Here is a 25,899-nt window from a genome sequence, read left to right on the forward strand (position 1 = left end):
GTTATCATCGCTCATCAGTGTCACCCCGGCTCCTGGTCGTCCTCCTGCTCTATCCTCTGACACTCTATTTAACTTTGAACGTTGATTTTTTAATTCGATTTGTCGCAGAACGTGTAATTACATTTTAATTGCTGCTTTTGATGTTTTAACAACTTTGTCAATGCAGTCGCGAGACCATGCCCCAATGCTCCTGCCCCTACTCCTGCTCCTCATACTCATCCGCCATTTATCAATTAGGGACATTTCCCTGTTCTGTTCTTCCAGGAATTGTTCACAAATCAAATTTTGAATTTTTGGATTTTTCTGGTGGGGAGAGGGGAAACACTTTTTTGTATGTTTGCTCCTCGCTGGCTCAATTAGTTAAATGTTGTGGAATATTGTTCATACATACACAAGGAGGGCAGGACCCCCTTGTTCTCTCATTTTTGGCCTGGCCTCGGGCAATATACTTTCCCTTTCCCGCTTCCGCCCACACTCAATTAGGGCCGCGTGTCGCCTGCCATGTTGAAAAAATATTTGAAATTCATGTGCTACATATAAATTTGTTTCTCTTTCTCCTCCACCACCAGTTCGCTGCTTCTGCTGCTCCTCCTGCTGCTCCACCACTGGATGGCATTTCCATTGTTGTGCGTGGGGTGTGGCACTGAGAGGGATACACGGGGTACAATCGTAGTACGAGCATGCCACGAAAGGGAGGAATGGGGAGTGGGCTTCATAGTATGCCAATCAAAATACTCGCGGGAAATACTTGGCATTGCTGGAGGAGCAGCGCATTTCTGGATCCAGCTGGCAATTGATTTTATTTTTGTTTCTGCGCTGCTCTTTTATTCTCTGGATCTCATAAATCTGCGCTTAAATGCCCTTTAAATCCTTTTTTTTCTTGAAATTTGATTGAAGCGATTTCTTTTATACCTACGAGCTACGATTTTTATATTTTTTATTGGAAAAGTTTAACTTCTGACTGAAGTTTTTCTCTGCATAATAAAAGGGGTTCGCCAGTCACTAATCATATTCAAGGCTGAAGATTCCCAAATTTGTTGGACTGATCTGTCAGATTATAAAGTGTTTTTTCTCTGTTTTCTCTGAATTTCATTTGACACAACCCCTTTAAAATGTTGAATTCACAGAGATTTCCGATTAGTTTCCAGATTGCATTAATATTTTTCATTCGATTTCTCTCGTTTATTTTTTAACCCAGTTCCAATTACCATATGCCATGCCCTTTTTGACCTACATGCTTGTGCGCCTTTTTCCGATTCGGTTTATCGCCCATAATCCCATTGAAGCAACGTAAAAATATTAACTTTAAAACCGTTTGCATAAAATATCCATTTGGCGCTGCTGGACTTTTTTTCATCAGCTCAAAATTTAACAAAATTTTACGTAATCAATTGTATTTTTCACAGCCTGCCGCCCCGGACAGTCACGGTGGTGTAAAATAGTATATGTACATACATATGTATGTATATACACAGCAGTCCCTGTATAAGTATGTACACACATACATATGTAGATATGTAAATTTCCCCTCTGGATGTTTGCAGTGGAGATTATTTCTATTAATTTTCATAGTCGCCCTGAATCGGGCTTTGGCTTTGTCATGTGGCCTGGAATCAATTTTCAATTACCCAAAAATTGCAAAAACGATGCCGTGTTGGCTTTAAAAAGTTTTCCCTCCTGGTTCGCGCATTTTGGTCATTTTATAGAATGTCACGCGAGGAAAATCAATCAATCTGGCTGGTAGGGAAGGGCAGGCAGGTCTGGGCACTGCGATGGGCGATGGGCTAGGGGCCATGGGCGATGGGTGATGAGCATCGGGAAAGTTATGATAGAAAAATTCTCCATCATCAATTTAATTGAAAGTTACAATTCATGCGAGTTCTATGCAAGCATCGGCCAAGTTTTTATCGCTTCTTGGAGAGCTGGTTGGAAATTCGATCTGAAAAGTTAGACAAGAGTTGCGAAAAGTTTGTGGCTGTCCCTTAATTGATTTCCATTAACTTTCAATTCGATCAGGTCTATTTGAATATTATCAGAACGTGTGCCACAGAGACCAGAGCTCTTTCTCTCTATCTCCCTGTGAAATGGTCGTCTGTCACAGATTGGAGCTCGTTGGGATTCATTTCATTTCCATTTCTGGTTCGGACTCTGATTCTGGTTCTGGTTCTGGTCTGTCTCTATTTCTCTCTTTGCGTTGCTGCCAATTTCCATTCATTAAATCAAAATTCAATATTGGCCATGCGAAGCATGACGAAATTTTCTGGCATGGCCAGGAGCGGGAAATTCGCAGGGAGAATGGCTCTATTTCTATTTGATTTGGCCCAGAATGCGACAGGGGGACAGGCGCCCCTTTCCCTCTTCGCTCTTTCGCTCGCTCACTCACAATTCATAACTACACATATTTTGCAAATCGATATTTAACGCTGCCATCGCGGGGTCCTTCTTTTTTGGCAGTTGCATGCTGACAGCCAGCGAATGGCAGAATGCACAAATGCAGTCCGATTGGAACTTTTCTAATTATTTTAAATGGCAATTTGTGTCAAAAGCGTCAGCTCAGACAGCGAGACTCTCGCCTGGCATGCGAAACAATTTGATTATAGGGTATTTTTGGAAGGCACAGATCAGATGCGATATACTCGTACACGTCGAATACCCGTATGCACCCACAGTTAACTAAAACATGACACAAAGATATTTGGGTGACCATTTTGTGGCTGAAATGGAAACTGAAATTCCAATCAAGAGTTTGATGGAATTTCAATTGCTATTCAAAGAATGCGAGGGATTCGCTAGGGATACGAAAGGTATTTTCATGTTGGATTGTTGGATTTTCAAAAGCTTTACGAATATCTTATCATAAACTATCTCATACATTTCAACATGTTCAAGCTCAGAGTAGGGGAGATTTTTAATTGGATTTCAAGTCTTTTCTATATTATAAAAAAAATTATAGGTTTGGGTTTGTCATGAGAAAAGAAAGCCCTTTCTTGATCCTCCTCCAAAGGTATTCTTCGATAAGCTTCAAGGGATTACAGTACCACAAGGAAGTTTGGCTTAATGTGTGTGTCCCAACCTCGATGATTTCGTTTCTCTCTTCTCTGGCTGGCTGGTGGCATCGTCTCCAAGGTGCCATAAAAATTCGCCAAGCCGCAACATTAATCACAGCTCCGTTGCATACACCAGGGCGCTATATCAATAACCAATTAAATTGAAATTAAATTTTCCCACACAGCCGGAGAGAGAGCCCGAACGGCAGAGAGGCTGGAAATCAGGAAACGGAGCAATTCCGCAGCTACTTATGCGAGTGTGGGACCCGAGAGAGCTTTAGCACCAGAACCTGACTCCCCCCTTGATTCCTCTGCATCACTCGTAATTCAATTTATAGCAAAGCAGAAGAAAATTGTAGCAAACATTTTATTTTATTTTTTTATTCGCTTCATGATTTTACTCATTTTTTATTTATTGACTTTCGTGTGTCTGTAGCTGAGTATCTGTATGTGTGTGTGTGTGTGGTATGCGTTAAATTCCAATTAAATATTTCAATAGCAAATGCCGACTGCCGCCCCTTAAGCCCACCCACACCCAATCGGCTTTTCCTGCCCATGAAATCTACCGACAATTTCGCTCCATTTTCTTTCGACTTTTTCAAAGATATTTTTTTATCAAGATGTATTAATCCACTTCTCGTTTTTCTCTCTGTTTCTCTCGTTCTTTGTGTTTCATCGTTCACCTCCGGAAGTTTTGGCAACACCTACTCAGATAATATATTTATGTGTATGTGTATGTGCCTCAGTATCTGCTCCCAGAACCTGCCACAGTCCCTAGTCGAGTCCATGTTCCCTGTTCCTTTTATTCTTGCCCCTTATTTAGCGCTTGGCCATGTCTCTCCTTCTCTCTTGTTGTGTGTGCGGTCGGCGAAAAAGTTATATTGGTTTGCGTGACTCTTAACAAAAGTGAAATAACAACTGCAACAACCACAGGGATCTATATCCTTGCGGGTGGCCCTACTCCGCTACCAACTCGCCCCAAAATGCCAAAAACAAACACAAGAAACGGGCACGAAAAAAAAATGGAAAATAAATTCTAAAGTGAAATTAGTATTTTAGTTATCCTCTGCCTATCCGCTGCCTTCTCACGAACCACACAATGAATATACAAACAAAAAATTGAGTACCCCCAAGAATTTTGAGGTGGTTCCTCCACCCCACCCTCTGCCAGGTGTAGGGCGTGCAGCGGTGTGTGGCTGAGAAGTACTCAAAAAGCGCTTAGTGGATGGTTGGGGCGATGGTTTGGTGGATGGGTGGGAAGGGCAGACTGGCGCTTGTAAATTGCTATTTTGCGGGTTATTCCAATCGAGAGACGATTGGTGAGTCAGAGAAATTTTCACCTGGTGGATAATTCCGAAAATATGTTTATTCAGGGGGGGTGGGGGAACAGCGAGGGCAGCTCCTGGCGAAACAAAAGGCAATGGCTTTTGCAAGCGTAGATTAAGATATTAGTTTTTACAGATTCCAGGGAAGGAAATTTAAGTTTGCTTTCCATTGAGCAATACATATATTTCCGTTTAACTTTTAACGAAATCTTGTTAAGGATAGAAAATAACATTATTTAATTAGAACTGAAGAAATTAAATACTCCCGATTATAAAGAGGATTACTCTCAATTAAGCAATACAAGATTGAATGAGTTTTAAATGGAAGGACAATTTTCTTTTACAGATCTAAGAATTACATTTTAGAATCTATTAAATATATTTACCAAAAATGATATTTTTATGAGAATTTGGGACATGGTAGAAGGACAAATCAAAATTTGCAATCAATTCTCTTACAATCTTATAACTCTTGTGGCCACACTCGCTGCAGCAGTGAGTGCACAAGCTACCCGCAATCAAACGACTAGTCGCAGAAGCCTTCGAATGCTTGAATTATTTAGTTGCTTGGCAGGAAAACTTTCATTCAGACACATGCCAGGCACCGACTATTTCCGAGTATTTGATTTAGATGCGTGTAAGGCCGTGTGTCCATGGTACGCCAAAAATTTAAAATTAAAATCTATTTGTAAGCAATTTGGAGCGGCAGGAAAAAAAGTGAAGAATGGAAAATGGAAAACCATTTTCATTGTCTGTCAGCCATATTAAAAATTGTGACGATATAAACTTTTATGTGGGGGGCATAAAAGGTAGTTAAATTGCTGTCTGGTAGCGGGTGCTGCTGCTCTTGCTGTAGCATATTCTCCCTGGATATATCCTTTTGTTTCTTGGTATTGTATCTGCAGACACACACACACTCCCATATATAGATACATGGATGGATACACACAGATAGATACATAGATACATGGCTAAACCGCATTTGGACAAGCTGGGCAAAGTCATAAGCTTTTGTTTTACTAGCCCCACCAATGTGGTTAGACCTTCCACACTCCATGCCACTCCACTCCACAGTTCCATAGTGCAGTTGCCCCCAGTCTCTCTTCTCTTCTCTCCTCTCCTCTCCTTTCACCCCTCCCTGCCGTTCAATCGGCAATCTCATAAATTGCATGACATGAGCTGCATATAGAAAGCGCTTCCTCATCTCTCTGTCGCATAAAATATACAAAAGGGCAGCAGCTGCACTCCTCCCATGATACACGCCAGACACACCCGCCCCGTGTGCATACATACATATACATATATGTATGTATATATATGTATATTGTAGAGATAACCCCTTTTGAGTTTTTGGGTGGTAACTTACCGATTGACAATATGCCAGCATCGTTTGGTCGCAGGACGTGCGTAAAGTAGATTTTCAAACCCGAATTATCCGCCATTTGTCGGGCGTGCAATTGGGCAAAGTCGGGCTTCAAATTGTTGTAATGAGTCTCCATTAAGTAATATTTGGCCTGTCGCGACTCGATCGGGTAGCCAGCCTCGAGTGGATACGTAAATCCCTGCAAAAGACACACAAAAGAGAGACCAAAAAATTAAGTCAGCGAAAAAAAGCGCAGAAAGGAGAATAAAAGGAGCAGCCTGGCAGGAGAGGATGGGGGAAATATGTTGAGTGTTTGTTTTTATACTCGTCCGAGTCTGTGTAAGTATATGGATATTTTTTGGGATGTGTGGGGATGTGTATGTGCCTGCAAGTTGGCGCTCTGGGTCCGATGGAAGTTGATGCCACGACCATGTGCAATTTAAATGCAGGCTGCCGGTGGAGGAGGAAAGGCCCAGTCACAGTTCCAATCCCTTCTTATTCATTGCCATTCAATTGCATTGCAGAGCGCCCCTTGGCGGACAGCAGCCATAACATGCCACTGCATTATGGCGTTGCTCTGATGAAATTATGAAAACCCTGGCCTGTCCTTCTCCATGTCCTTGTTTTTTTCCTGAGCCATGAGCGGAGCTCCTCCCAAAAACAAGAGCCATGGGGCTGCAGGTCAGAGGCCAGGGGCACATGGTATTTTCTCTTTCGGAATACTCTTTTGAAAATGGTTGTACCCTGCCTCAGCGATGGTGGATGTTGTGTTCTACGAAGGAATAAGCCCTTTGGAGTATTGAACGCATTTGGATTGAGGGTTTTTGGGATCTCTCGTTTTGATTTCTATCTCCAGTTTTACTTTTACTTTCAGTTGCAGCTCGTTGTGTATAAAGTTAGTACCAGATTGCATTTCTAGTAATATTTACAATTACGGTTTCAGTTTGAATTAGCTTTTAGCACAATTTTTAGTTAAATATTCCAGTTTCAGATCTTGAAAGTAGAGTCCCAGCTCCTGGTCGCTTTTAAGGGCATTTGATCTGGTCTGATATCTTCGCAACCTACGCTCTTCCTTTACGTATTTCTTCGTGTTGAAAGGAAGCATTTGCGAAGGTTAAATTAATATTGCATGGTTATGGTTATGACGAGATGGGCAGCATAGTGCTGGCCAAGGGGAAAGGATAAGGAAGGGGGTAAAGGGTTTCTTCTTCCGTTCCGTTCTGTTCTGTTCGGTTCGGATGCTTACCTCACTGCCGCGCGACCAGGAGGCAACAATGGCATTGCATGCCAGCGGTATGGATCGAGCGCCCATGCACTGGCGTCCCTGCTCGCGTGCCATCTCCTCCAGCTCCGAGTGGGCGCCCTGGCACTCGTGCAGCGTTATGTGCTGCAAGTAATGCACGCTGGACGATGAATCATAAATCGGCTCGTACTGCCAGCCATGAAAAGAAAATGAACCGACCCGAGAGCGGGTCGGCAGAGCGAGAGAGAGAGACAACGGTTAGTGCATTGTTGGTAACAGTGAGAGAGAGGGGTAGGGAGAGTGTGGATAAATTTTTAATATTTCAATTTGGTTATGCCGTGGCCAAGAGACAGCGGGAGCACGAGCAGCGTCAGCATCAGCAGCGGGAGCACGAGCAGCAGTGACAGCTACAGCTACAGCCACTGGCAGAATGCCACTGGCACTGCCACTGCACTTGGCCTTAATTATGCATTGTATTTAATAACGCTTAGTCCTACAGCAGCAGCAGCAGGAGCGGGTAAAGGTACAAGGGAGCAACATAAGCGTGTGCCTCACCCGGATCAGGTGGTGCTTGCGATTGATGTCCTCCAGCTTGAACATCTTGCACCAGAAGAGCGGCGTGTCCCCGCCGGGCAGCTCCACATCCTCGTTGCGCAGCTCCAGGACTCGCACGCGCTCGTCGTGCGTCGGCGAGGGCATCGGCAGTTGGGCGCGCTGCATCAGCACCATGGGGCGGTAGGGGCGGAAGGCGCGCACCGGGTCCGGCAGGGTGCCCGGGCGCACCGAGCCATGCGGCGGATCCTGTGCGTGGTACATGTACAGCAGGCGCATCGTGTCGTTCTGGAAAGAGGGCGAAAACAAAAGGAAGCACGGATAATGGCGGGTTGAAAAATGAGAAATGTGTAAAAAATTAGTTGCCAAAGGTGGTCCAAGGTAGGGCAGGCGGGGTCAGGGGTTGCGTCCGTTTGGTGGGGTCGAAATGGCGTTATAATGGCGTTGCAACAACCGACAGCAACAACAGCAATAATGTCGCTGCTGACGTATACATGGATGCCCTGTCTGGTCAGGGACTGGACTGGACTGGACATTGGACAGGATTCCGTGCTAAATGAAGTACACAGAAAAACGAAAGGAGAGAAGCGAAGCTCGCGCTTGCAAGCAGGAAGGAAGCGAGGATGTTTGCCTGTGGGCAGGCCATCCGCGTCGAAGGTTGAAGGTTAAAGGATGAGGAGTGGCAGCAGATGGGACTGCGGCCAGGTGGCAGTTTGGTCAGCTGCTTCTGCTTCTGTTTTTGGGGCCATTGTCGATTGTGCGTTAATGATGCAGCGTTGCCGCTCTTCAGTCGGTCCCTGCTGAGTCCTTCTTCCATTCATTACTATTCGAGTGATCCTCTTACGCTGGCCAAAACTCGACTCTAACTGACCGCATTTCATTTATTTAATTCCCATTTAACAAATTAATTTTGTAGCTGTAGCTGCCAGCCACGTTGCCTTGCTGCCCCGTTGCCACGTTGCCAAATTTCACCCCCAGACTCTCCAGACTGTACTTTCGCCCCGAATTACATTCCCGAGCTCTGTGCACTTGTGTAATTTGCACTCACTCGTGGCCTCCGCAATTGCATCTTTGGCCAGCCAATTTACACTTCAAGTGCTGGGGTCCGCCCTGCTGCTCCCTACCCCTCCCCTGGCTAAAAAAAAAGCCGGAATTTTCCCTCAGATTTTCGTTCAGTTCCCTGAGGGACCACCTCTTTCGCCTTTGTATTATGCATTCACTGGACGGAGGGGGGACTGCTTCGTATGTATTTTTCATTTGGCCACGTAGTTTTAATTGGTAAACCCGAAATTAAAGCTTTTATTCAAGAATCACGGGCCCGTAACCGTCGTATCCGTCTCCGGGTCTGTCTATGACTCTGCCGCCGCCGCTGCTGCTGCTGCTGCTCACCTCTGACTCTCGCGTTCTCTGTGTCTTTGTGAACGATGTGGACTGTACGCCTCCGGGGGCTTTTGGAAGCCAACAGTCAGCTGTCATTGTGTTCATGTCATGTCCACGTGTGTGTGCAGCAGAAACAGCAACAACAACAGCAAAAGCAACAACAACACATGTACGAGTATGCATGTGTAGCCCCTGATGGGGTGTCGGGTGTGTGTTTGCAGGAGCAAAAATACAGCACGAAAAAAAAGAAGAGAGCTCACGTCGGGGGCATCCATTTGAATTCATTGTGGCAAAGTGCCCATTGTAGCTGTTAAGTGGAACTGTAGAGTACCATGTTCGACAATTGACGGCCCAGGAGCGGCACCAGGAAGAGCAGAGCCGTGCTGTAGTAGTACGAGTACTAGTAGTTCCAGTAGGGGCCACGAGTCCTTGTTTCTACTTGTTCATTTTGCCAGCAACGAGGAGACAATACTTTAATTAACAATTCCCTTTCCCCCCAGCAGTAGTCTCCCACCCCATTCTCTCTCACTCGAGAGAGAGTGGGAGTGAGAGAGAGAGAGAGAGAGAGAGAGAGAGCGAGTGTGTAAAAAACCTGTACAAATGAGTCGGTTGTCCTGGTTGTCCTGGCAAACACTGCGGGCGGTGGCAAACGCGCGGCACTAACCGCCCGGCAATCGCCAGTAACAACAACCCACAATAACAGCAACAAAAGCAACAACAACGGAACGCACAGCGGGGGATTCACATCTACAGCAACATCCACATGGCACGGCAGAGAGCAACAAAAACTCTGTTGGCCAGTTTTAAAACATTTGGCCAGGAGACAGACGAAGGGACAGCAACAGAGAAACAGGACAGAGACAGCCATAGAGACAGGCGCAGCACAAAAGTCATTAACGTTGGAGGCTACCGAACGAAGCTGACTCTGGGGCAGGGGGCCTGGACATGGCCCAGATGTAAAAACATGACCACTGTGGCAAAAAACCCAACGGTCAGTCAGGAACAAAGAAAAAAAGAGGCCGTCACCCAGCCCCAACAAAAGGGGCCCTATGGACTCTGGACTATGCGAATGACCTGTAAATAGTTTAATTTTGCATTGAATGGATAGGGACAGGCAATGTCAGAGGATTGTTGATTGATGAGTTGATCAAAGCGTCACCTCTGGTTGACTTGTCAAAGCAAAAGTGGGTGAAAATTGCAATGGAGTGCTCCAGGGATGGGGAAAACATTTCCACAAAAGTTTCTAAACTAGAAATGCTCTCATTATTGAGATCAATGGGGTTAGTTGGAGCTGAAGCAGTTTCCCCTGTACCTGACTATTACCTTTTCTGATGATTGGAAATTTTTGCTTTGAAGTTTTTCCAGACTCTTTCCCCAAAACTCAGCTAACCCTTGCTCAGTGCAGGATATTCCCACTATGCCATGAACAAAGTGTGAAAAAGTGTGCACCGAACTATGGCAGACGCACGCCCCACACATGACTACGAGGACTACCGACGACTTCGACTCCCAGCGATGACTACGACTACGATGAGGAAGAGCCGTTGCCGTAGAAGGACGAGGAGGAGCAGAGGCAGCAGCTGCGAGCTGCGAGGAATGAAATGAAAAGCTTCGGCAAGGATTACAACCAAAAATTAATGAAAGCAAACTGGCTGCGGTCATTTGCCGTGGTCAACGGTCGGCCAAGGCTTAATTGCCAAAGACGATGACGAGAACGATGGAAGGTGGATGGTGTTCTGTGGAGGGGTATCTGTGCGTTGCGGTACTTGCAGTGTGGTCAAGACTACACTACAGGTTACACTTTAGAGTGAATGTTGTTCCAGCTCCGGCTTCAGCTCCGGCTACGGGGTTTAGGACGGGACTGAAGGACTTGAAGGCTAATTGTGAATGCGGCGGGACTCGAATTCGGACTTGGACTCATTAGAGTGGCTTTGGTTACGGCCCAAAAAACTTGCGAGGGTTGCAACAACACGCACACACACTGTGGCAGGGAGGCAGTCTCATGGCTCGAGGCTCGGCTCAGCAGGGACAGCCTCGAACGCTTGGCTGAATGTTGTTGCCTGGTTAAGTGCAATACAAAGGTCATTTAACCTCTGACTGAGCAGGTTTTCCGACTGTACTGTTTCGGGGTTGGTTTGGGTTTGGGCGAACGACTTTTTGGCCCAGTTCGCATTCCATTTAGCCCTGTTAACAATGTAGCAGATGCAGCTGAATTCGATTTGATTGGATTTGGTATTTGGCACAGGATACGCCAAGTGTTGTTCAGCGCTGGAAACACTTGCACTCGTATGGAAGTGCTGCCTAACACTAAAGTTGAGCTAATTGTTGCAGTACTCCACACTAATTGAATTATTTGAGTTTTTACTCAACACTTTACGAGAGATTCAATTTTTAAACTCTGTAATGCTACTGAAGAGCTTTCAAAGTGTTGCCCAACACACCATCTAGATGGTTTAGAACGCTAAACAACACTAAGTGGACGGACTAAAGCCCTGATCCGCTGCATTCTCCTTCGTTGCATGCCTCTTCTGTTGGCCATAAACTCTTTCCTGGTTAGTCTTTCACACATTGCACCTTTAAGGGCCATTGTAGTAGTTGTTAATGGCATTGTTAGCCCTTCGCTGACTCCACGGACTTCTCTCCACTCTTCTGCTCCCTCTGCGTCGATTCTCTCTTCTTCTATCATTGTTTTTTTTGCCCACTTTCATTTTGCCGTTTCAACGCGTTCTCATAATGGGCCAATTGTCCTTAAATGGGAAGCGTGTTCCGCTCGCTAAGTTGGCTCCAGACTCTGGGCTCTTCCTGGCAAATGGGACGAAGCTCTGGCCATCCATGGTAATGGCTGTGGCCGTGGCCCTGGCGCAGGCCCGGGCCCGGCCAAGTGGTCAAGTCTTAGTCCTTGCTCTGGTACCAAAAACTTTGTCTGTAAGTCCTGTGGCTGTGTGGCTCTGTGGCTGGGCTCCAGTTTAATGTGCACGTAATTGAAATGCATTTACAATTGAATTATAAACAGAACAAACAAATGCAACAGCAGCACAAGACCCGCACACACATTCACACTTGAGTGTGGCAGAGCCAGAGACTGAGCCAAGAGTTGCATTGTTGAAACTTTTCCAAACAGCAGCCGCAGCAGCAGCAGTAGTAGCAGCAGCTGAGCTTCAAACTCGCAACTGGCAACGCTCTAGAGGTCCTTCAGCTGCTGTTCTCGTTCGGACAGCAATCAAATCTACCGCTCCCCAGAAACCCATGTCCTTTGCATACACGTGTACAATATCCTTCTCCGTTTCCATGTTTGCGTGTGAGTGTGTGTGCGGAACAGGTTACCATGGTCACGTCGTCCATTTTTGTGAGTGGCTGTCGGGGGATCTGCTCTACTCTGCTCTCTTTGCTGCCTGCTGCTTACCGAAAAACTCGCCAAAAAACCCATTGAATATCCATTCGATATGCAGCTCGGATTGCTGGGAAATTGCATCGGAAATTCGCCTTCGCATTTTGACATTCTTTGTGGCATCTTTTTGTGCATTTCTTGCAGTGCATTCTTGATGCTTTCTCTAAGCTGGCATTTATGCCAATGCAATCACCAAGAGGCAGGGGCACATGTGCCATTTCGGAACTCTTTCTGACAGCTGATTTCAATAACTAATAGGGAAAAGTGGTCACCAGGACATCAGACCATCAGGCCACCAGCCACCCACCTAGCCACCTGCTTTCCCATTTATCCCAATTCTGTTGTAATCTAATTGCCGTGTCAGGCCTTCTGATTGCCCAGACCAGAGTGGGACGGGAGGGAAGACAGAAGGACTCCTTTCATATTGCTGACATCCGCCTGGGCAGACATTGGACACAGCTGGGGTCCCAGACTCAGGTGAGGATGTAGCAGACCAGATCAGGACAAAATATGTCTAGCTCTGTAATCGTATTTGGCTTTATCTCTGGCTCTAAGTGGCTTAATGATTTTTGTTTCATTAAACTGAGGCATAAAGGACTTGTCCCGAAACGAATCCTTGTGTGACTGCATTTGTTGTGGCAATTGACATTAATTTGATTTATTTATTGCAGAAGGCAAAGGCCATTTGCCATTTGGCTCAAGGTGCAACTGCTTTTAGAAATTGCAGTTAAATTAACAAATCTAATGAGGTTTCTGCTTGCACCAGAGCCCAGTTTCCTCGCTCTGCCACTCACTCACTCAACAACCCATTCGTCCTGCCCATTCACGTGTTTGTGTAAATGAAAATGTTGTTTAAGCTGTGTGGAAAATTAATGTTCATCAGTGGACAAAAGCATCAGGAGCAGCATCCACGAAGTAAATGTGTGTGTGAGAGAGGGGATGACGGGGAGCCCGGCTAAATTATTGCAGCAAATATATCCAAATTTGTGCATATACATACATATGTAAATATGTATATAGAATGTATGTAGCATTTGTACATAGTATATGGGTATGGTTCACATGAGCTGCTTAAGCGAAAAGTATAAACAAGAGGCTGCTTGCCTGCCTTCAAGTGGGTCAAAAGGAAAGTTCCTGGCCAAGCAAATAAGCTCGCAATTATGGCTGAAATAAATTATGGGAGAAAGCTAAGTAAAGAGCGCTCCCAAAGAAGAGTTAGTGAAGTGTGCTGCTGCTGCTGAAGCTGCCGCAATCAATCATGATTGAGTGGAATTCTCACAGAGGAAATGTTGGAAAAACACTTGCCAGAATTAATAGGGGAAGCTATCTCTTCTCTTTGTTTAACTTCAAACTATCCATAGACCTTCCGTTCCCTCTGCATTTTCCACCTGTTCATTCCATTTACCAATATTATGCAATCCTTTCAAGGGGAGATACGTTCAGATTCCCTGAAGCCAAATGCCCAAGAACATTCACATTCACATTTCCATTCACTGAAGTTATTCAACACATTTTCGTATTTGTGGCTAAAGGTTTGGGGGGCAGGGCAGAAAACTCTTCATACGATATTTCCAACACATTTGTATCTGTTCCGCTTTTGGTTGAAACTCCCTCTCTCTCGTCTCGTACCTCGCTTTCCTTGTTGCCTAATTCATATTCATTTATTGTGTTTGCTGCAGTAGTTATCCTCCAGATCCTCCTGTCTTTGGGGTGGAAGTGGAATGGCACTGGAAGGATATGGACATGGACTCGGACATGGACGTGGCCAGATGGAGTAGAGTTCAAGCCAAACTGGCATATCCGTTGCTTTATTACATTTCGTTTAGTTTTTGGCCAACTGACCACTTTTTTGCGGTTCTTTTGTGTGTGTCCATATATCTGCATCTGTATCTGTATCCGTATCTGCATCTGAATATGTGTGTGTGTGTGTGTGTGTGTGTGTCTGAATATGTGTCTTAGTTGCTCTGACTTTGCGGTTGCTTTGGTCACTAGCGCGCTATTTGGCTTACATCAGAATATGAGCGGAAAAACCCCTCCAACCCATAACCCTTCACCCTTGCATGGGGAGGTGGCGCATGGCGTATCCCCACTTGGCTTAAAATGAATTCACTAACCGAGTTTGTTCAGAGTGTACAAAATGGAACGAGAAGAGCGAAAGAGTGGAAAAAATGCAAGTTTACTTCGCCATTTGACCATAAATAATATAATAAAATAAAATAACTACACAGGTCGGGGAAAACTATTGCATACTTTATGGCGTCCCGCTGGGTGCCCACTGCGAGCCCGTACTCCCCTGCCAACTTCCACTGCCACTTCCACTGCTCCGCTCCCTCAATATGTGGTCTAATATTTTTATAAACAACAGCTCTACTTTCGGTTAGCCAGGGGAATGGGTGGCAGAGTCCGGCCCTGCTGCCACAGTTGATTTTCCCTGCATATAGAGTTTGTGGTTGCTCTCTATAGGGTTTTTTGTTTTTTAAATATTTCAGAGTTTTGTTTTGTTTCTGCTTTGGCCCTCGGCCTGTCAACGTTTGCCACTTTAATTACTTTGGTTCCAAGGATGCGCAGATTTTTTACCTCCTCTTCTTTTTTTGTTTGCCTTTTTAGTTTGTTGTCTGGTTTTTTGGGGCTTTTTCCTGGCCCTGTTGCATTTGACAGGGCGTTCCTGGTTCAGTCTGCTCCCGCTTTGCCGATGCCCCACCATAGTGCAGCTGCGTTGAAAAGCAACTCAACTCTCGGCTCGTTATTTATGGCCCTTACCCTTGCCCTCGACTGGACTGAACTGGACTGGACGAGGGCTGCCACTCACCTCAAAAAACGGTTCTCGGATGGAAAAATAGATGGCCAAAAATGGGCGATCCGTGGCGTACTTGCTTTGCCTTTTCCCCGGCAAAAACGCTCTCTCGCTCTCTGTATGGCTGCTGCTGCTGCTTTGTTTGTCATTGCATTACTTTAGCTGTTAAATCCCGCACTGGAGTTTAGTATTGCAGCATTGCAATGTATTCTTGTCTCCTTCCCACTGCTCACTGCTGCTGTCTCATTCGCTCGCTCTGGCTCTCTTTCAATATTTGTCGCTTTAGGGCATTAAAACAAACGTTTCCCATTGCGTTGCTGGGTCTGGCTTTTGCTTTTGCTGTTGCTTTAGCTCTGGGTTTGAGTTTGGGTGTGGGCCTGTGCTTGGGTTTTTTGGCCGTGCATCGTGCACGTTTCGCATGCACTTCTAGTGGTGCCACAACACCATCAGCAGGGACCACGAATCGTGAACGGGAATGGGTATGGAAACGGGAACGGGTGGTCTGCCCCAGAACAACAAAAGCGCACACAGGCACGCACACAGGCACACACACGCGCGCGCTGAGTGGGTGAAAACAGTAAGCGCGGGGAAAGCAAACTTGTGAGCGAGAAACGTGAAAATCACAGTCCGAAAATAAAGCGCAACAAGAGGGAAATGTTTTTTGGGGCCACTAGCAAAGGCGAGCAGATTGAAAAAAATACTCTACAAAAAGGAAGAGTATCCTTGAATAAATCACAGAATTTGTATGGATCGTTAAAAAGGTTATTCCACTGATCATTAAAATTGGATATTTAGATAATTTATTCCCCTTGGAAAATCTTGTTTCAATATAAGCTTATTGTTTCTTTCGAGATCGTTGGCTCTTTTACTTATAAAACATTCAGCAGCTCACGGTTTACCCTGCCTCTGTTGGATTGTTTTCTGGAGAGTGTACGGCAGCTGCTGCAACAAATCTGGAAATACGCGAATCTCTTTGCAGTTTATACAAGTGGAGGCTGCCATCTACCGTACCAGTGCCCGTACTCGTACTCCGTTGACTCGTTCGTAACTCGTCAACTGGCAAACTCATGTGTAAAAGGGACAATGCTGGGTTTTAACTTTAATAAAGCGACTATGCGCGCTACCCATGGACCACTCCAGGAGTACGCCATTCGGCCCTTTCCCCCATATATAGTACTTTTCGTATCGCTCATTGGGGAAAAGGGTAGCCCAACCACTTTTCGGACGGGCACAAGGCAACATCAAAATCCACATGGCTCTCTGCATCTGCCTCTTGCTCTTGCTGTTGCTGGCTGCTGGTTGGTTGTGTACTTGATTTTTGGGCAAAGCGGCAAATAACATTTTTGTTTGGCTTTGACGTTGTTGCAATTGCAACGGTTATTCCATTTGCTTGACAAATATACGACGAAGCGATGACGATGTCGGGCCTTGGTCTGGTTTGCTTTGGTGTGGGTCTGGTGCTGATGCTGGTCCTGCTCTAAAATCGTTTAGAACTTCCTAAAGGGAGTTTCGGTTTGGTTTGGTTTGGAGAAGTGGCTGAAAACTCGAAACTTTTACTGAGGAATTATGCGCAATTTTTGTTTGGCAGCTCGACCATTGCCAGTGCCCGTGCCAATGCCAGTGCCAGTGCCCGTGCGAGTGCAAAGTGGTCTAGGTCTGGGATGAGAGTGTTTGTGTTTGAAAAGAGGCTTTTAGGCGGGGGCAGCAGGACCAGGAGAAATCCATTGTGAGCTTCAAAGCAATCAACATAAAACGGTTTTTCCGAATAAAAAGAAAACCAAACAGCAACAGGAACAAACACGCCCGAAAGTAATGAGCGGGAAGTTCCATTCAAAATGAGAGAGGAATGTCTGAGGAATCCAAATTAAGGGATAGTTTTTCTTGTTTGAAGGTTTGCTTATAATTTTGTATATTTTCTTCGTGAGCTGTTGCTGCTGCATTAATGGCTTTCTGTAAGAGGAAAGGTGCAGAGCCACTTCCTCACATACTGCCGTGGACCACCTTGTGCACTTAACTTGGCTTTTAGTTGGTTGAAGGCTAACCATTTTTGGTTCGGTTCACGCTCTTGTGACTTTCGGCATTAACAAAGTGCCAAAGGATTTCCAGTTGGCTGACCCAACCTCTGGAACTCTCTCTTAGCCACCACCACCACCACCCACAGCAGCAGCAGCAACTAAAAAGAAGTCAAAAATTAAATCAATTTAAATTTACGTTGCATACTTTTTGGGGCACTGGCTTGGTCTTTTTTTGTGCTGTTGTGTTGTTGTTGTCGTTACAGGACCTATTAAATTTTTAAGTGCCAAGCGCTGCAACCGCAAGTCCCGCAAACACCACACGAGACGCAGGCAGCGGCCCCCGTTCCCACTCCGATCCCCTGACCACTCCACTAATAATTCATTATAAAAGTCGGTGCTTTGGTTTTCGGTTTTTGCGTTCTGTGCTTTCATACCCTACCCTGCCTCTCCTACATCCCTCCTATATCCTGCCCTGCCATTTCCCTCAAGTATAGCAGTTTCGAGCTTATGTCGTGACAAAGTGCACACATATGTGACCCGTAAGAGAGATGTCTGGGTCTGGGTGTTCATGTTTATGGCACGGTTTTGCACTAAAGTCAGCGTCAGCGCCAGCACCAAGAAGGGGCGCTCTGCTCTGTCTGGTTCCCCATTGCGCTTTCTCATACGAAACGCCAGCATTTTCCATTAGAAATGGAGCATTTGGCTTCATTGATATGTTTTTTTTTAGAATTTCCTCCTGTCACGTTGAATTCGTTTTGAGGAATTCTCCCCGTTGAATGTGGAAATTGCAATGGCCATTGGGGGGTGTCTGGGATTCAGGGGTCTTTGGGGGTCCTGTGGGTCCTTAGCGCAGCTTGTAAGTGTTGAAAATTACTGTCGACTTGACTTGTTGCCTTTTTGTTTTTCCCATTTGACTTTCCAAAGGGAAAACAGCCATAACAATACATATACTCGTACACACATTACATATATACTCGTATTTATATCAGAATGTGAGTTCAGGAGCCGGACCAGGGCCCCACCACCATTAATGGGCAAAAATTACTGTTTACAAGTGGGGAAAACTCCTTGGATTCCTTCATCTCTCACCCATTTGCCCTACTCGAGTGCAAGTTTCGTGTTAAAATAATAAACACATAGCAAAAAATGTAGCGCCATGTGGCTGGTTGCGCTGGCTTGAAATTGGTAAGGCACCTCTCCCTCCACACATATAGGGCCGTAATTCCATTACAGAACTACTTGTAGACCCATGCCCGGGCCAGGCACATAAATTATATTAAAAACAATATTTTCAACAGGCTTCGAACAGAACTTCACACAGGCAAAGTTTTCCCACAATTTTTCCACTCTCTTTGCAGTTCTTTTTTATGCATTTTAAATTGTTGGAACAGGGAAATGCCGTGGTAGCTTAAACAATTACCCCAACAACAAGAGAGAGAGAGAGAGAGAGAGAGAGAGAGCGCAGCAACAAACATAAAATAACAATATGAAATTATTATAATGACAATTAGTGTTAATTGTCACTTTCGGTGTGGAATGTTGTGGCTCTCGTCTCTCGTTCTCTCCGTTGAATTATAATTTTGCGTTGGCTTAGAGGAAAATTTGCATTTTAAATGAGTTTTTCTTTTGTTTTTCTGCGTTTTGTTTGTGTTTTTTTTTGTTGTTGTTGTTTATTTCAGTCTAAGCAAATAATGAGAATAATAATAGCCAGTAATCAACATGAAAGTCAATGAGAAATTAAAAAGTGTAATTACTCAATTATGTTGAATAAATCTAAACCAAAGTTTCAGTCATTCAATTCTCCTAAAAAGTTTCAGATGTATAGCATAACAGTGGATGGGCGATACTTAATGACAATTTTGAGTAGATGGAGGGGAGTACGGACTGGAGGGACGCATAAACATTTTAATGATTGGAAGTGGGCGTTTCAGCAATTAAGAGACTTCGGCCAAATTAAATTAAAGTCGCGCTTCACTTCTATTGTGAAAGGTATCAAATAAATGGAAACCCATTCATTATCGAATCCCTAAAAGACAGCTGAGACAGAAGAACGAGCAGGGGCTGTGGAATATTGAGTGATAAATGTATTTCAATCTCTTCCTGCCAGTAAAAATCCTTTCGTAATCGCTGCTGTTTATTCCCCGGTCATATTTCAGTGCAGAAGAACTTTGTTGGTTGGCAAAGGAAATCATTAAAAGGATTTAAATTGACCAGCACTTAAATGGAAAATGGAGAGAAAAGTTTTGAATGTGAAAGATGCACACTCTCCCTCCTTTACGTTATAAAAAGTTTTCATTGGGGAACGAAAGGAAGGAAATATCCAAAATCTCGAATCTGAAATCAAATTGAAATGACGCACTTAATGGCATTTTATGGTTTATGCCCAGACTTTTATTAGTCTTTCCACCTCACCCTGCATTTCTTTCTGTATCTTTTTCCTTCGTTTATCCACTTTTTTTTTGTATTTTGTGTGCTGCCCTTCATTTAATGCGCCATCGTTTTTGTTAGATTTTCTTCCGAGCACTTTCCCTCAGCCACAGAGGGCGTGGAGTCGTCTCTCTTCCTGACGTCATCTGTCCTGTCCTGTCCGTCCGCCCTGGACTTGACTCTTTTTGGCCAATTGGTAATTTCGTTATTAGTCACGCTCTTTGCGCTTCATTAATGTTCATTACACATAAATGAACCCACATCGATTGATATTTTTCAACTTGGTCGACGGCGGCATCGTCGCCATCGTCGATGGCGGTTTTTAGTGGCTGTAATTTTTGTATTGTGGTTGACGTTTTTGCGGTTTATACCCATACCCCCCACCACATCGCTCCTCAGGCACTTTCGGTCAATAAAAATACTGTGCGTGCATTTGCGGACCCGCCTCCGCCCCCGCGTCTGCAGTTTTATTTATTTATGAACGCAAAAAGGGAGGAGAAAAGGGTTGCTCCCCGACTGTTACGATTAATTATATAAATAAACATTTTTATTTATATTTATAGGAGAATTTGTCGAGACACAAACTTTGAACTTTAGCCCGGATAATGCCTCCCCGCACATATGTTCGCTCGACTTTCTGTCCTCGTATCGGTTCGTACTGTATCGGCATCAGTATCAGTATCGATAGGGGTGGATGTGACTGCGGCTCGGAAGGGAATTTATTGTACACGCTTAATTGAACATTGGCAGCTCTTGAAAGGTTGAGCAGCTGATTGACTCCGCCTACTGCTTCTGGGCTCTAACTTTCCCTTTATGCTATTTTTTTATTCGGTCTTTTTTTATGACCTTTCACTGGGAAATTGTGTGCTGTGGCGAGTGGAGGGTTGACTAGGGACCCAAACAAAATTCCAGAAATCGTTGCAAGTTATTTAAAATAGGGTTTTTTTTTATTATGCGCTTAAACAGCTGGAAATTTCATTTTGGTATATTAAAAATGCAGGCCCATCCTCCGTCGCCGTCTCCCAGTTTTCCGCTCGAAGTTCGAGTTCCTTCTGGGCTGGGTTAATTTTGGTAACCTTGCGGGACGAATGGGCCAGATACGGAGGGGTGGCTCGGCCTGATTATGCCACTTGAGCGGCTTATACTGATAAATCCATATGGCAGGCTTCAGTGCGCTTTGAAGTGGCACAAAATCCGAAGAGTGAAAATATTATGTGATGAGCAGATTAAAATTGGAAAATTTAAAAAAAAGGACCAACGGTCCACGTGCATTGTGGAGTGTCCCTTGTATCGTTCGGAAGTATTTCCCTAGCAAATTTTTGCTGTAATTTGCACGATTGCCACTAGTTAAACGCGGAAGGAAAGTGACTGGAGTGAGTGGGGAAAGCCTTCTGGGGTCCGTGAATAGTTATGGGAGATGGAGGAAAGCATAGTTGGAGAAACGCAAACAATTAATAAATTTTTAAGTGCATGGCAAATCATGCCTTGCGCTGACCTCAAAGTTCTCCGGACAAACCAAACTCAGACCTTGCAAATGGCTCTGCACACAATACATTATTAATTTTCACCAACCTCCCACTCCCCCCACAGTCCCTCCCTCGACCACCCCCTCGATGCACAACAAACAGCGCTTAATTTGCCAAATGGTTGCTTCTGCTTTTCCCTCTCTAGTGCGGCCTTCCATTCTCCCCTCCGCTACACCAACCTTCCCTCTCCTCCATTGCCCTTAATGCAAAAAACTGCAAGTTGTAGTTTACTTTTTTATTCATGGGGAGTGCGGGAGAGCTTAAGGGTGGAATATAGAAAGGAGAGAGAGCGAGAAAGAGCGAAAAGGAGCATACTCAACGCGCGAGTGGGCAAAAGATGCAAAATACCTTGTCCAGAAAATTGCACAAAATACGAAAATCGGGCAAAGAAGTTAAGTGAAAGCAGAGAAAAGCAAAGCCAAAAATAGGGAAAAACTTCTTCTGCAATAAGAGATAAAGGGAAGAGTAGGGGAAATACGGACAAATGCATCTCGACCCAATTGTTTCCCAGTAATTTAAGTGATTTAGTGATTTTACGACTCATATAAAAATGTTCTTAAATGTATGCGACCATAATAAAAACATTCCAAATATCAAACTTCAAACCTTTAATAAAGTTATAAAGTTTCGACTCACGTAAGATTCACTGCTATACATCCTTATACTTGCCACTTTGTAACTTTTAAATTCAGACAATTATCTCAGAACTTGCATAAAACTTCTTACATACATATGTAAGTACGTGTGTTTAAATGATTTTAAATATGTTTAACATCTGTTAAATGATTGCTGCTTGGGTGTTAGCCAATATACCTCATTAGCTGTGCATTCCCTAGGGTAACCCGAGTATACAAATAGTAACAAATTTGTGCAGCAGCCAAACGCTTGTGCCCCCGCTCTAGCTCCGGCTCTGGTTCGGGAGCTCTGCTTGAGAGTAAATTGAAGCGGAAAACTTAAACCAACTGCGTAAAGCAGGGTCAGCTAAAACAGAAATTCATTAAAACTTTGCATTGTGCTCCAAAATTACCCACAACAACATCCACAACAACAGCTCCGACAACATTAACCAGCCAGCTTATTGCAAACTAATTTGTCTAGGGCGATTTGCCCAAAAGATTTCATTTCGGCTTTGTGTGCCCTCCGTGTAGAGTTGCTACATAGTTCCTTGCCAACTCTCAGCATCAACCCCATCCTCATCCTAACAGTGTCGTTGATGACGCGACAAAATCCAATTAATACGCTAGACAAATAAAATACTTGGCCCCCAGCCACAGCCACTTCCACTGCCCCCAAAGAAATCTCTCGAGGGGTCTGAGAGACCGTTTAGATAAAGCAATAACCAAATGTGTCTAGAAGCAAACACACGCGACTCTGCATAACATTTTTCTATCCCTCCCACAATCCTCTTTTGGGGGTTAGTCAAAGTTGTGTGTGGGGTCCACACTAGTATATCTCAATATAATACGAGTGTATGACTGTGTGTGTGTGTGGTTTGGTTTGGGTGTCCTTTTCAGTCTTTGTCGCCATGTCTGGCATATGTCTCACTCTTCCCTCCCTCTGCCTGGAGGGGGAGTATTTGTGTTTGCGCCACGCGCTTTGTTTACTTAAGTTAACCAGAAAGTTTTCTTTAAGATTTACGCTTAAGTTATACGTGATAAAACTTTTATCACTATGACTTGTTCCCACTATCACCGAACCCCTGGCCAATATGCCAGTGAGTATTTTTGCGGTTTGGATAGAGTGCTTAGAGGAGGTAGCAAAAGATGAAGAGATTTCCGCAAACTAATTGCGCAATCAGTATTTATGTTTCTACAGTGCAGCAGCAGCATTATCGAATGCAACCCTTGATCCCGGGTCCTTAATCTTTGAGCACTCTCCATCTCCCCCTTAGCATTCCATCTACCATCGGATGCCCTCGGCCTGATTCCGTATGCTTAGCATGTCACAAATTTCAATGTTTATATTTGTTTAAGGTTATTGCCACAACTTAAACAACTCCCTCCCAACTACGAGCTAGCAAGGAAGGAAGGAGATAAAGACCGAAGGACAGACGGATGGATGGCAGGATGGAGGCAGCAGCGAAATCACTTTAGTACTTTGATGGCAGAAAGCTTATATCATCAGAGTTTTGGGGGCAGCGTAGACTCGCATCGCGTCGCATCGCATCGCACTCTCTGAAACTTTTTATTAACATAAATTACGAGGACGAGTACGAGAATGAGAACGAGAACAACTACGAGAAACAGAGAGACGCATTCGCTTTACGTAACAGTGGACTGGACTGGAGTGGAGTGGAGTGCATAAATTCCATTTGGAAGTGGCAAAACTTTGGCCAGTATATCTATTAAGGAAGGGGGAGGGTTGGTCGGTGGAAGGGCTGAAGTCTGAGGTCTGTGGACTGTGTGGACTCACCGTTATGGGCATGTCATGTGTGCCGTCGCATGTGTCCAGCTTGCGGCGGAATCGCAGGACCGTGTGCGTGGCGTTCTCGTAGCCCAGCATCAGCATATAATCCTGCGAGGGATCCACCATCGGCTCGGGGTCACCATTCCGTGTGACGTGTCGATCCTGTAATTAAATGCAGGGCACAGTGCGCCAGAGAATGGGATTAATGAATGGAAAATGCGAGAAAAATACTTAATTTACGGAATACAGAATACGGAATACTTTTTGTGTGTAACGCTACTTCAGGATGTGCTCCCTGCCTGCCTCCATGGCTTTTCGGTTCTCGGACATATTTTCATGTCATTATACAGATAATGGAACTGCTCGACTTGTTGTTATTCTGGAACACCCCACTCCCCGCACACCACCCATCACTGTCCGACCACAGGCACTCCCGAGCACTGCACTCAACTCCACTCAACTTTCCCAGCATGTGAGCTCAAGTTTTTCCCCATACATACGATATCGTACATACATATATACTCGTACGAGTTTATTTTTTTCATGTTTGTTTTTTTTGGTAAAATAATTTAAATTTTGGAGAAAACTGAAAGCAGAAGACGCCTGCCTTGGCTCTTCCTCCCCTCTTTCTCTCTCTCTCTCTCTCTCTCTCTCTGTGTTCTTTTCTTCTGTTTTGACAGAGTTGCCAGGCTAAAGTTGAATAAGTAGTTTTGCCCACCAAGAAGCAGATGGGAAGACCCTTTTTCGGTTTAAAAATACACAAAATTCTCCTTCTCTCCATCCTCCTCCACCTCCATCTGCTGCCGCTCCTTTTCCATCTTATCCAATTCTTTTGCACATGTTGGCCAGCCTCGAAGTCGAACACAGAAGCCAGATATCAGAGTGGGTGTCAGAGCGGGTGGGTGTCGAAGCAACGGAAGGTGTTGAGTGTGGGTCGGGCGTATGTAAATTCATATACATTCGAGTATAACAACATGACCTCTTTCTGCCTGCCCTCGGTATCGGGTAGAGTCGCCTCCCAGCATGGCCCGGCAAAATGTTCCCTCGGTGCAGGAAGGGAATGGCGAGAGGTACAGAGGTGCCTGGTAAAAGGATTTCAGCTTTTCATATTGGCAGTTGACTGCAAATGGGCGTTATGCTCCTGCCATCTTCTCCTGTCGCACACTCTTTCCCCACTTCTCCACTTCTCCACTTCTCCGCTTCTCGTTTTCTCTTCATCTTTTTTGTTTGGCTAAAAATTTTGATGATGTTGCCAAAGTCAAATTTGTGAAGGAGGAGCAGAGCGCAGAGCCAATGCTTGCGGGGCATGCCCCACACTCCTACCGTAATTGAAGCTGATGGAATTTCAGAGGAGACTAGAGACTGTCTCCTGTATAAGGATTGCTACATTTTATTGATTTAATTATTTGCTTTTCTATATCAAACGAAACAAAAAAGGGGTACCCGAGAGTACTTTCCTTTCAATGGCATTTGTATGAGGAGGGGGCAGGTAATGGAATTTTGTGAGAGATTTCTTTAGATTCCATTTACTTTTCTCCCGTTTGGCCATTTGATAATTCTGCTGTATTCATCTGGTAAATTGCATTCTCCATCATTCCCAAAAGGAAAACACGCAGCTGATGGTCAGTTTTTATTTGCTGCCCGCGTTCGCCCTCGCCCTCGCTAACACGTAGATCATCATCCCCACCACCTGAGGGCATTTGATTTATTTCCGTTAATGTTCTATCTTTTATCACACTTAACAAGCGGGCTGACAGACAGACGGACAGACAGAAGTGCGGACGGAGGAGGATGTTCCCTTTCCCAAGCTGTTTTATCCCATCTGACAGATTATAGCGCATAGAAAAAATCTCTCTCCTTTCTCCCACTCGGTGGGATAGCAAAATGAGCGTTTTCCATCATCTAATTACAACGAAAATTTCCCACACACACACACACTAGGGCACACTCGGGCACAGACATACACTCAGACACATACACCTGAGGCTGTTGCAATTAATTTGCCCCAATTTATATCATCTCTCATGCTCCTGCTCCTGCTCCTGTTTCGTGCCAAACGCCTCCCCCTGTTGCGTGTTGTTACATGCCAGCATTTCATTAATCATATCTCTCCGGCTGCGCCATTTGCCATTTGCCATTTTAGTTAGCTAATTAAAAGTTTTTTCCATCGCCATCACTTCGCTGTGGCTCTCGCTGTTTCTGTGCACTAGCGGTGTTCCCGTAGCGAAACATTTAACATACATTTTGTGAAAATAATTCCCATCTATTCTACAGATAATTTTCAACAGTTTCCTTTCTCTCTCTCTCTCTCTCTCTCTTCTGTGTATATCATATGTTTGTCCTTGTCCTGTGTGTCTCTCTCGTAGTCTCTTTTTTGGTGGTAATCTAGAAACGCATAATTCAAGATCACAGGCGTACAGTGCCAGTTCCTCT

The 25,899-nt window shown here is 44.7% G+C and overlaps 1 protein-coding gene across 1 annotated transcript in view; it reads right to left on the reverse strand.

The window, feature by feature from the left end:
• LOC117893456 (MOXD1 homolog 2) overlaps positions 1-25,899 on the reverse strand; it is a 116,923-nt gene that overhangs the window by 14,907 nt on the left and 76,117 nt on the right. The window contains exons 3-6 of the mRNA XM_034800076.1: positions 23,473-23,628; positions 7,534-7,818; positions 6,982-7,167; positions 5,739-5,934 (exon numbers count right to left, since the gene is read on the reverse strand). Of these exons, the coding sequence (XP_034655967.1) occupies positions 5,739-5,934; positions 6,982-7,167; positions 7,534-7,818; positions 23,473-23,628 (823 nt within the window). The remainder of the gene's footprint in view (positions 1-5,738; positions 5,935-6,981; positions 7,168-7,533; positions 7,819-23,472; positions 23,629-25,899) is intronic.

Source organism: Drosophila subobscura, chromosome J, assembly GCF_008121235.1.
Source record: "Drosophila subobscura isolate 14011-0131.10 chromosome J, UCBerk_Dsub_1.0, whole genome shotgun sequence".
Taxonomy (NCBI): Eukaryota; Metazoa; Arthropoda; class Insecta; order Diptera; family Drosophilidae; genus Drosophila; species Drosophila subobscura.